Source organism: Dipodomys ordii, unplaced genomic scaffold (genome assembly GCF_000151885.1).
Source record: "Dipodomys ordii isolate 6190 unplaced genomic scaffold, Dord_2.0 Scaffold9, whole genome shotgun sequence".
Classification (NCBI taxonomy): domain Eukaryota; kingdom Metazoa; phylum Chordata; class Mammalia; order Rodentia; family Heteromyidae; genus Dipodomys; species Dipodomys ordii.
Window position 1 is genome coordinate 2,320,152 of NW_012267225.1, and position 12,781 is coordinate 2,332,932.

Sequence of the window (12,781 nt, forward strand, 5' to 3'; positions counted from 1 at the left end):
GCTGGTGGCTCAGGCCTGTAATCCTAGTGACTTGAGAGGGCTGAGATGTGAGGATCAAAGTGTAAACCCAATCAGGGCAGAAAAGCCCTGGAGACTCTTATCTACATGAGACTCTTAACCAGCAAAAAGCTGGAAGTGGAGCGGTGGCTCAAGTGGTACACTGCCAGCCTTAAGCAAAAAAGCCAAGCGAGAACGGGAAGTTCTAAGTTCAAGCCCCAGTGCTCATACACATACACACACAAAAAAAAGTTAATTAGATAATAGCATGATGCTACATACATTTTAAGTACTTTTTTTAAAATAAGGTGCTTAAGGAGAATATTGAATGACCAAGGGGTTGATATTGATTGGAATATATTGGAAATATGTGTGGAAATTTGACAATAAAATCACCCCCATATAACTAACATAAGCTAATAAAAAATTAAGGAAGATATTCATTGGTGAATATCTAGCTTAAGAAGTGAAAAATACCAAATTTTAAAAGCCAGAGAAACTACAAAGGAATTGTTGAGATTCCACAATGAAAAGGTCATCAAAAACCACTGTAAGCAAAAGGAAAACAGCAAGCTAAGAAAATATTCGTAACAAACTTGAGCCTCCTAATTGTCTGGAGATAGAAATGGAAAACCATCTGCCTGGATCTCCATTCTTCAGTGTTCCCTTGATGATTGTGGAGCGGCCCAAGCCCACCCAGATGAACCACAAAACTTGTCTCAAAGATCAGGAATCAGTTGCAGATTTCCTCAGTCAATCAAGCCTAGGACTTGAAATATTGGGATTCATGTTTCAGAGCAGGTGTGTGTGTGTGTATGTGTGTGTGTGTGTGTGTGTGTGTGTGGTGTGTGTGGTGTGTGTGTGTGTGTGTGTGTGTGTGTGAATCTGACTTTTCCTGCCTTGAATTGTCATCCTCAGACTTCAGCCTCCTGCGTAGCTAGGATTATAGGCATGAACAATCTTTTTCTTGGATGATAACCTGGAAAACTGGCCAGATTTGGGAGCAGACTGTCTGTCAAAGGCCACTGCTGTGCTACCTGCACCCAACCTCTAGAGCAGCCAAAGCTGGCTCAGAACTGAGGGAGCATTGCCTCAAGTCTATCAGAATGCTCTACCCTATCTCAAAGCTTCCACATCAGAACCGTGGGAGTCCCTTCTACACAGAGCTGCCAAAGGGAAAACAGCTGTTCTCAGCTCTGGTTAGAAAAGCATAGGTCTGAGAGTAAGGGCTGTCTCTGGGGAAAAGGCTGGGAGACACATTCTCATCTAGTGTTCAACGTCGCTTTGTCTGCAGAGATGAAGACCCTGAAGCTTGGACATAAAGAGGCAGGCTCTCAAGACCAGAATGAATGGTTTATGCCTATAATCCCATCTATTCAGAAGGTAATCAGGAGGATTGGGACTCAAAGCCAGCCAAAGAATTAGCAGGACCCTCCCCTTTCCTCATCTCAACCAAGAAGCTAGGGATGATGGCATGCACCTAACATCCAACAACATAGGTAGGATTAGTAGGCTGGCCCTGCCAAGCACTCCAGTCAGAGTTTATCAAAACAACAACTAAAGTGAAAAGGGGCGGGGAAACACAGTTCAAATAATAGAGCACCTGTCCAGCCAACCGAAGGCCCTGGATTCAAAACCCAGCAGATCAAATAAAGGAACCCCACATCCCTTCCAACTTTTGACAACCCATCATCAAGGACAAAGAACTTTGATCAAGTATTTTTCCCTGTTTGGAAGGGGCTAGAAGAGGTTGAAAAAAAAAGGGCAGGAGGTGAAAGCACATAAAATGAATTATGCCTTTCCGTAATATTGCCCATTACATGATGAAATGTTTGTGTAAGACCTGCTGCTGTTTGCAAGGGCTGAGTTAAAGGTATGGAGAGAATAAGGCCTGACATGCCCATCTCTAACACCTTGCTGGAGACACACAGCACCATATATTTATCAAGCCTAAAGAACTATAACTATAAAGCATGAAATCTACAGTAAGCCATGAACTCTACTTTCTAGTAATGTACTCACATCTGCCCATCAACTATAACAGATAAACCTCACTAAAGTCAGTTGTAAGAGGGAACAATGTATAGTGGAAGAGGGAGGGAGACAGCTCTATATTTCCCACACTTTCCCATCAACCTAACTAAACCTGTAATCCCAACAAAAGGCTTAAGCAAGGTATCTGAGAGTTCAAGGCCAAATAAAAAAAGTTCGATCAATGTAAACTACATGGACACATCTTCCCTCCTAAAATGCAGGCACTAGATGATCTTTGTTCAAATGTTCTATTTAAAGGAACAAAAGGGTAGCTGAGAAGTTGAAGGGTCCCCACCATAAATGTCAATTAAAGACTCTTAGCCCTCCCTCCCTTCCAAAAAAGATCCCACAATGCACTCCGTTGGTGTATTTCAATGTTTTATTGATCTGGCAACTGCAAAATATACAAATTTCTCAAAGGCATCCCTTGTTTGAAAATGTAGCATAGCTTCATCCCAGGTCATTAATTCAGACAAATATATATACAGAAGTCAAAAAAAAAAATCACACACATAAGGCCCCCCCTAAACCAATTAACAAATGAAACCCAATCTAGACAGCTTTCTATTGTTTAGGCTCCCTTATACATATTAAATAAATAAATAGCACATCTGCTATCAAAATAATAAAAAAATAAATTTCAAGTATTACAAATGAAAAGATCATTGGTGTGGTTCAGTTTTTCTACTCTCCCAAAGTGAAGAGCTTTGCCCATGATCAATGGAGAATGAGAAACTCACCCAAAAACATATGCAAAGTTAAAGACATTGGTCCCTGTTGTTTTGTTTGCGGAGGTTGGGGAGGAAACCAATAGAAGCAAAAAGTTCGATGACTTAACTACATCAGACTCCTCAAGCCCTCAAAATCAGGTCAAACTGGCTTTCCAATGAAGCAGCATATTACCTTCTCCAAGATCTGACCTTAGTTTCGTGCGTTCTCCTCTTCCAGGCCCTTTTACCAAACTGAAGTCCTGTGTTAGGCAAACCTTTCTTCATGTATTGATTTTAGGTCACCACAAATGCAAGGGAAACATCCACTGTTATCCAGGCCCTACCTGTCTCAGACTGGAGAGTTTATGTTCAAAGAGTTGGTTCCAAAGAAAACAAGCAAGGAAGAGGCCAGAAAGTGGCACCTAATAAATGTAAAGCTACAGTCGGGCGATGATGGCTCGGTGCCTGTAATCCTAACTACTCAGGAGACTGAGATCTGAGGAACATGGTTCGAAACCAGCCCAGGCAGCAAAGTCCATGAGAGAGACTCTTATCTCCAATTAGCCACCAGAAAGTCAGAAGTAGAGCTATAGCTCAAGTGGCAGAGCATTAGCCTTGAGCCAAAGCTAAGGGCCAGTGCCCAGGCACTGAGTTCAAGCCTCAGTACCAACACACACACACACAGACTACCAGTGCCTCTGATCTCAGAATACAGCCAGCCGCACATTTCACGTGCATGTGCACACTCAGCAGTCTGCCAGGACTCACTGGACTGTCCATTCAAAGAGGGGTGGGGCTAGTGGGGAGAATTTGAATGTTTAGTGTGGAAAACATACAACCTTTATTGCAGGGTATCTGAAGAATATTTCTGTGCCCCATCTAGCCCCATCTAGAGAAATGTATATTCTTAAACTCCTTCAAAACACAGAGCCAGATGCTGGTGGCTCATACCTGTAACCCTAGCTACCCAAGAGGCTCAGATCTGAGGACTGTAGTTTGAAGCCAGCCTAGGCAGGGAAGCCCATGAGATTCTTATCTCCAGATAACCACAATAGCCAGAAGTAGGCTGCAGCTCAGAGGTTCAGCCTTAAGTAGAAAAGCTAAAGGACAGTGCCCAGGCCCTGAGTTCAAGCCCAGGGACCAGCACAAATAAAATAACTCATCTCTCCACTGCAAGCGTCATGTGTCTGTACCCCTACTCCAACCCTCACCCCAGGATGCCAGACCTCACAAGCAGAAGGCATAAAGTGACTTTTGGCACCACATGAGATATCCTTAAAAGGGTCATTTGGGAAAACTGTATTGCTGAGTTTTCAATTTTTTTCTTTCCCTAAATTTCTGACATTCCACCCCGCCACCTCCACCGCCCTGGAATTTGAAATGACAAAGGAGGAGGCACTGGTGAGCAGAAGCCATGGGTGTTTCCACCCACCTGTCCCACAGGCCATACTTTCAACCCCTGCTCCGCATGTTACAACACCAGGACAGCAAGGAAAAGGTGCTCTACACTCCTGAGCACCCCACCACGGTGCTAGACACACAGCGGACACTTGACAGAAGCACGGGGGCAGCCCGCAGAGAATGTGTCCCCGGAGGGAGGCCTAACTTGGACCATCCCCTCCCTTCTGAGAAACATGAGAGGAGATCAGGTCTTCTCTGTGTCTTCTCACACAGTTAAGTCTTGTGATGATTGGAAGGTTCCGGCTTCATCCCACTCTGGGGCTTGCTCAGCTTCTCATATTCTAGCATCCAAGTTCCAAGTCAAGGTGTGACTTTCACTTCACACACACACACACACACACACTAATAATAATAATTAAAAAGAAAGAAAAGAAAAAAGTGCAATGCGAACAGCTCCAGGAGAACAATTGGCTCAGGTGCTTCCAGATCCAGGTAGGAAAACCCAGGGACCCCTAGAGCTCCCTGGGAAAGGAGACCCCAATGATCACATCCACAGTTCTTCCTTCCACTCAGGTAGCCGGTCTGTCCTTAACTCAGGGCTGCAAAAAACGTGTGAGAGCTGGGCATGTACTGCTCAGTTGACGAGCAGGTCTCAGCTTTCCCGAGGGATCTCTCTCAGACAGAAGTCCCCAAGTCTCTTCTTCTCCAGGGACATTTCCCCAGTCCCACAATGCATAAAAATAGCTAGGTAAAGGCTTCCCGACATCTCCTAGCCTTCGACCACTAAAACCCAGCCCTTATTCAGTTCCAAGATTGCCAACCTGGTGGCCCTGGCTATCACCATGTCAGGCCAGAATCACAGAAATAAAACAAAACTGCACAGTGGCACTCTGTGTCCCTTCTCCAGGCCTTCTGTCATCTACCCTCCCCCCCCCAAGCCTCATGGGAGGTAGCTGAAGGCCAGATATCCCTGGAAGCCCCAAGAGAGCAGAAGACGAGGAGGTCTGCCACTTGCCACAGGAAGCGGGGACCCCATGGCCTTCCGGTGTCTCCATAGTCACTGCTGGTGGGGGGCAAGAGGGGGTGCAGCAGACTCTCCTGCTCCCCTACCTCACCCCAGTCCAGAAAAGTCCTTGGCATCATTTGGTCTCAGGTAGACAGGAGGGCAGAAGCCAAGCAGCAGAAATGGAAATGGAATGGAACTGATGCATCGTCTTCAGGGTTTACTGGAAGCTCCATTGCTTTTCATGTTCTGTTCGTAAGAGAGAAGGAGAGAAGAGAATCAGGACTGACTGCTGACAGTGTGTGTCGCAAAGCCATGCCATGGAGACCGCTTTCCCACCTTCCACACCCCGAGACAACAGTTATCATGAGACAGATGAGAGGGTCCAGGTAGGCCTCAGAACGGGACAGCAAATACTGCAGGCCACGGTCACGGAAGAGGCTAGACACAGCCAGCAGCCTGCTTAGCACCAGCCGAAAGGAAGCAGGGAAGAAAGATAGTGAGACTGACATGAGACTTAGGATCCTCCGGGTCCTGTAGATCAGACAGAGCTACTTACAGAGAATGGAGGACCATGGGACACAGGTGGGAGACCTTATTCACACCTCTTTAAGTGACCCCCCCAACTGCCTCTGTACCCCACAGAGGGGCCCCTCCTCACCACGCCCAGACAGAGGGCAGGATGAGGACATCTCAAGTAGGACAGGCTTCTCTTGTGCAGCTCAGCTAACAAGAGAGCTTTACACTCAGCTCCTGGTGTCTGGAATCCAGTCACGGGAGAAGACAGGCACGGGGTGAGACAGCTGGAGCTGGTGGGGAACTCTGTCCTGGCCCTGAACTCAGGCGTCCTAACAGAAAGCCTCCCTTCTCAGCCACTGGAGTAAGAACCCCCTCTAAAAAACATCCATTCAGCTGGGGTCACATGATGGCTGCTAATACCAACAGGGAATTCTCTCTGAACTCCTTAGTCTATCCTTCAAAAATAGAGACACAACTTTTCTTAGTATTCCCTTTGATCTTTTCAGCAGCTCCTTCCACCTCAAGATGTTCTACAGAGGACAGGATCCTAGAGAGAGGATCCAGACAGTGGTATACAAAGAGCTGCCCTTACCCCCATAGAACTAAGGGTGCCCGCTGGAGACATCTCTAGAAAGGGAACTCTCAGAACCGGATGACCCCAGAGCCAACCACTCTCAGCTGGGTGGGACTCAGGAGCCCACGTGACCAAAGCCCTCAGTGAGAGGGTGGATCTCTGGCAGTGTCCTGGATCTTGCATCTACAGAGCACTAGCCAAGTTGTGGGTTGAGCAGGGACACGGGGAGAGTGAAGGCTACTGCTAGCTCCAACATTGGACATCAGAGGCCCATGACCTCCAGTACCCATGTGGCATTAGCCAGGCAACAACAACAGAGGACAGCTACATGATGGTTAGGTCCATATCGTTCACTCACAGGGCCCCTGGTGTAGGACACATGGAGGCGGAACAGACAGACGGAAGAGGACCTAATGACAATGATACCACTTGTAAACCCCTCCAGCACCAACACACAAGCCACATAATCCACAATGGCCAATCTGGACAAGACCAAAATGCCCTGTGGCTGAGATGCTATGACTAGGAGAGATGCAAGAAGGGACAGAGAGGGACATGCACTGGGTCGTTTACCTTTCCAAAGTTAGTAAGGAGAAAACTTTGAGAAAATGTGACAGACAGTTCGTCTTTCAAGCGTAGTGGGAAAGAGAAAAAACAAAACACAACAGGTTGGAAAATGGGAAGTATATGTATACATCAGTAGTATTTTGTCTGTAGTATACATTTGTCATTTCAAAATAAAGGCTTCATCTTGAATGCCTACTGGACTTTCAGTCTCAAACAGTTAACACAGCCCCCCCAGCAGTGTCTGGGCCATTGTCATTCTCCAATTTGAGCAGAAAACCAAGATCACAGGCCTCAGAACCCAGGGGCTTCCCTCCTTCCAAATCTCAGTGCTCCAGCTGCTCATGGATAGAAATCTCAAGCCCATTGGCACAGAGCAAAGGGGACAAAAACACAGATTCAAACCCAAAGAGTCTGCTCATCAACTACTGAGTAACAGCAGCTACCATCTGCCAGGCCCCTCCAAGATGACAAATACTTTGCCAAGGGGGAGAGAAAAAAAAAAGGCTCAAAATCCCTTGCAGAGTTACTTTCTCCATTTTATAGATGAGTGCCAAATACAGTGGCCAGCAGTAAAACTGAGACACAAAGCTGGCCTGTTCTGAATTTCATAAACAATTTTGGCCATCAAAATTCCTAAAATCAAGACATTATTTATGATCCAACACAATGGCTCACACTCCTGGCCTGGTCTAGGAAACTGACCAGATTCTTTAGGAGATACTTTTGTTAAATGGAAGGGATTCTGGCCAAAAGTACAGTCAGCTTTACCTTGGTGATGGACAAAGTCCAGAAGATATGGGGATGAACCTGAATGGCCTGAGTAGCAGAAACATTTTGTTTCAGGCTCCAACATCCCAAGTGATTTTCACACAAGAACCCCTGATCCCTAACCCTTGTGCTGGTGTGGTGGCTCCAAAGGGACAGCAGACATTGCACTGTGATGATGTCTTACTCTTTAAAGATGGAAGGTAATGCCCAGTATTAGGCCATGGGAAGCAGCTACAAATGAAGGTGCTGCTTACTGAAGCTCAGATGCCAGACATCAACTAAGGTGCTGAACATGTTCCTTATGCTGCAAAGATCAGCGATCTGGGGACACACAAATAGGAAGACAATATCCGGGCTATTCTAAGAAGCTGGTAGAAAGGAAAAACCTCCCCTTTGAAAGCACTCTGCCCATGTGGCTCCACTGCCTACCAGCTAGTGGTTGTGGGCACTTTTAAGCAAGACAGGAACTGCCCTGCCAACCTCCTAGTGTTATTGAAGGCCAAGAGGTGTGAGGGTTGGGATAGCCCATTCTTCATGAGCTCTATGGTACCTCCATGAGCCAGGCATGATGCCAAACCATTCCTGCTTCCCCCAAAATGAGCCCTACTCTTCAGCTCCTAAGTCTAACTTTCACCTCCCCAGTTCCTGCATCAGCTTACCAAGGTTAATTCATGCACACAAAAGGAATATTGAGGGAGATGGGACTGGAACAGTGCGGTGACATTTTTATGGTGGTTGTTCCACAAAGGTCAAGGGTCCATCTGCAGTGGAGATCACCAGAACAGAAGACACACTGCATCATCTAGCTGGTAGCAGCCAGAGATAATACTGAACTAGAACTTTCTACAGAGAGCTCTGACTGAAGGAAGAGGTAACGTGATAGGTCTGATGTCCAAGCTGTACACAATGTTGACCAGGACTTACAGCTGACTAGGGTCCCATACAAGATCAACTGGATCCCCAAGTAGGGTTTCCATGTACAGTTCACCAAAGTCCCTGGAACATCTTGGAGAGGAGAGGTACTTCCTCATATATTTCTTTCATAGATTAGACTCTGGGTAAAATTTCCTTTCTGAATGAAAGGATGCTCTTCAGGGAAAAGATAAGACATAAAAAGTTCAAACCCAAAGCCATCCCAGACAGGAAAGCCTATGAGACTCTCTAATTAACTATCAAAAAAATAAAAAGAGCCAGAAGTGGAGCTATGCCTTAAGTGGTAGAGTGCTAGTTTTGAGCACAAAAACTCAAGGACAGTGCCCTAGGTACCGAGTTCAAGCCCCAAGACTAGCACAAAAAAAAAAGAAAAATCAAAAACCCCAAACTTCAGACCTTACCACCCCAAGAGGGAAATTTTGGATATATACCAAGCCCCAGACCCCAAGCACTTCAGACATAACCTAGAACAGGGACTACAAAGAAGCATGTGGTGACCTCTACAGTGTGGGGACACCTGAACGAACATCAGTGGACCCACCACACCTTACATCCCGCACTAGAAAATTCCTGAATTCTCTTCTCTCCTTCCTCCCAAGTCCATCTCCTCCTCCTCCTTCTCCACAGAAAACCTCAGATGCTAAGAAAAAAAAAAAAAACAAAACTGTCCTATCCTCAATATTTTAACTGGCAAGAGGCCAAACTGGCCCAGCAAGCAAGAAAATGCAAGCAACAGAATTATTCAGAGAGAAATACTTACAGACAGGCTTTCCCTAGCAAAGGCTGCAGGAGAGAAAGTGGGGAAAGAGAGAAAAGTCAGTCAGGATACAGGATGCCACGTCAAGGGTGAACCCCAGCCTACCTCCCACGCGTGGTCCAGCCAACAGCTCCCGACATTTTCAGGACTCCTAACGGATTGTCCTGGCACAGTCAGGGCAACTCTGAACTGAGGGACAGGGCTGACCCTGCCATAGCAGCCCACATGGCCAAGTCAATGGACCTCTGTGCCCACCATGGCCCTTTCCTCACGTATCAAACCCCCGTAATGCACCTGTAGAATGGCCTAGAGATGCTACTTCAGTATTGCTCAGTTTTCAATTTTAAACTCTCAGATTAGGGAGCTGAAAGGAATATTTATTAGAGTTCTCCCAGCAAAGGAAACTGAAGCACAGGAAGGTGAAATGAGGAAAAGTGACCTGCATTTTCTCAGGAAAAAAAAAAGGTTGGGGGGGGGGCAGGGGACAGGAAGAGCACGAATTCAAGGCCAGATTAGACTATATAGCAAGACCTGGTCTCAGAAGGTTTTGAAAACTCCTACACTTTTGTGCTACAGGTGGATCTATTACTGAAGCCGAACTCCCAACTAATAATGGCTGAGGGCTCACTAGATACAACCTTATTATTGCAAGCGTGATTGCCATTCCTTGGATGCAAAAACTGAGGCCTGGGGAAGTTAAATGACCTACAGAGGCCTTATTGCTCTCCCCACAGCACATTCCAGATGCCAGGAGGTGAAAGAACCACCAGGAAAGACCCAAAGAGTTGGTGGGTGGGTTGTAGATCAATGCCCCTACAAGTGATTTGATATCAAGCTCATGAACAAATCCAATCTGGAATTCAGCCTACATTGATTTGTAAGGGGCCACGCGTGGAAGTACCAGTAGGCTAGACCCTTGGGTAACACCTGAATTGGAACCCAGAGATTTCTTTCTATATCTCACATACTTGCAAAGGTTTGGGGCCAAAAGCAAACCTTTATATTAAGCCCAGGTACCAAAATCTTCTAGCTTTTGATCCTGAGCTAGGAAAACAAGTGAAATCTGGTTGGCTTGCTTTCTTCTGGTTCTTACTACCTGCTGAAATAGGTGTTACAAACAAAAGGCTCCTTCTGGTCATCCAGCCTGAGAGCTGGTCTGCATACTTCTACAAATGCCAAGGTGGCTCATCACTGTGGAACCCAGCCTTTCTGCAGTGGGGATGACTGTAAGAGAGCACTGAGCTGTGGGCTACAACAGAAAATTGTATCCAAGGTCCACAGAGATGGATGAAGACTCTTGGACTGAGGATTGCTATGGACTTTTAGAAATCTCTAGTCATAAATGAGAACAAGAAGCCAGGTGCTGTGAGGGCTCATTCCGGTAATCCTACCTATTCAGGTGGCTGAGATCTAAGGATCACAGTTCAAAGCTAGTCTAGGCAGGAAAGTCTGAGGCTCATATCTCCAATTAACCACCAGAAAACCAGAAGTGGTGTTGTGGTTCCAAGTGGTAGAGTGCTAGCCTTGAGAAAAAGAGCTCAGGGACAATATTCAGTCCTTGAGTTCAAGTCCCACAATGGACAAGAAAGAAAAGTGAACCAGATTCAGACATTTTACTCTTTGTTTTCTGCTCTATCTGGTTCTGCCCAGTGAACACCACCACCTTAGATAGGGTACCCAGACAGTCACAATCATTGTCAGTAAGGAAAGATAGTCAGATAGGGTTTTTCTTTATCCCTCCCCAAAATTTGTGCATACACACACACACACACACACACACACACGCACACGCACACGCAATACCACCTACACCACACAATACAGAACACACATACATACCCACCCATGACTACACAGCACACAGGCTCTCACCCCTCCCCACCCCCCACTTCAAGGCAGGAAGAAGAGGGGAGTCACTGACTTGTCCGGGCAGCTGCGTGGGCACCTCCGGGGGCAGGCAGCTGGGCAGGGCAGCAGAAGTGGAAGCCACATGCTCCTCAAAGCTGTTGATGCGAGGTTTTTTGGTGGGTTCGGGACTGGCTAGTGGGGTGACACTATTGCGTCTCATGAGCGGGTTAGGTCCCTTCTTTGCATCCTAAGCAAGACAAAGACAAAAGAGAGAAGGCGACAGTTACAAGGAATGGGGAGGAAGGGAGAGGAAGGGAGCTAAGCCCCACACACACACACACACACACACACAAAATTCACCTGCTTGTGGGTTTTAGGGGTACAACCAGACAGCCCAAGACGAGAGAGCAGAGAACCCTGCCATGTGTACTGTCTCTCAGGTGGTGTCAGGGTGATCCCTTCCTGTGTTCTTCCCTCAGATCATTCCTAAGGGTGCCCACACAGGCGTGGGTAAAGCCAGGGGGGGAATCACTGCAGCTAACCAAGTCAGAGAAAAAGGACCCTGCCTGTCCTAAGCCCCTCACCCTGACTGAGCATGGCCTACAGAGCGGACAACTGAGCCAGGAGACGAGCAATATGGACAAATCCACTGCCGATGGGTCTGGCAACCAGGAGCAAACACCAACATCTATCAGAGGACACCATGACAGGTCCCAGAGCTCCCCACAGAGCAGGGCGTAGGACATCCGATATGCCCAGTGCTCCACAAACAAGCGTTCGAGGCCAGGGCTGTCCTCTTCCAGCTTAGGCAAGCACAGTATCTTTGGATCCCTCATTCCAGAGAGGGGAGCTAGAGACACAGCAAGGAATGCTTCCACCGGGTCCAGAGTGGCAACTGGGCAGCTAACTGGTTGGCATCTCATGCACTCTTTCTGTGTTGCTGGTTTGTGTTGGTTTTTGTTTTGCTGTGTTTTTCCTTGAGGATCTCTTTATAAAATCCAGACTGACCTCAACCTGGAAATCCTGCTGCCCACCAATGCACAGACCACTCCCAGCCTCATGTGCTCACACAGCCCAAAGATGATGGCTAAGTTCCGTGGAAATACAGAAATCACCTGTGTTTCAGACTCCATCAACAGAAAGCCACGCTCAGCCTAAGGGGAAGGCCTACCTATACTGACAAAGGGTTGCATTTGGAGCAACAGCCTGCATGGAGCAAATTCAAACTCACTTGTACACTGCATACCTGGACAGAAAAAGGATCTGCTCTGTAGAGGATTCATGGGACTAACCCACCCCAGATCCCAGCCCTCCTTGAGGTGAAAAACAAGACAGCCAGGCATCCGGGTCCCTGAGCATCATTCCATTGGCTGTTCATCATGTCTCCCCGCCTCCAGCCCTGCTGCCTTTCTCAATGCAGTCAAACTCTTGTTAATTCTGACTTAACCACAGGCAGACAACTGGCCTATCCTGTTGGAACCAGGCTTCTGGAACTTTCCTGAAAGCACAGTTGTAGGGATCTGAAGAAACAATAGTTCCTGGGTTTGGGCTATGTTTAAAAGAGGAGGCTTTAGAAGGAAACACTGGGAGACAGCCAGGGAAAGGGTGACATTGTCCAAAAAGTAATGTGCTGTTTACCTGATTTATGTAATTGTAACCTCTCTGTACAT

The 12,781-nt window shown here is 46.9% G+C and overlaps 1 protein-coding gene across 4 annotated transcripts in view; it reads right to left on the reverse strand.

Moving 5' to 3' along the window:
* Nucleotides 1–3,416: 3,416 nt before the first annotated feature.
* Pfkfb3 (6-phosphofructo-2-kinase/fructose-2,6-biphosphatase 3) overlaps nucleotides 3,417–12,781 on the reverse strand; it is a 69,093-nt gene continuing 59,728 nt past the window's right edge. For 2 of the 4 annotated variants that reach the window (XM_013009402.1, XM_013009400.1), the window contains exons 14-15: nucleotides 11,185–11,358; nucleotides 3,417–5,394 (exon numbers count right to left, since the gene is read on the reverse strand). In XM_013009402.1, coding sequence (XP_012864856.1) covers nucleotides 5,359–5,394; nucleotides 11,185–11,358 — 210 coding nt within the window. In that variant the 3' untranslated portion in view covers nucleotides 3,417–5,358. Of the gene's footprint in view, nucleotides 5,395–9,266; nucleotides 9,290–11,184; nucleotides 11,359–12,781 lie in introns of all 4 variants that reach the window. The other 2 variants (XM_013009401.1, XM_013009403.1) reach the window with 2 other exon arrangements.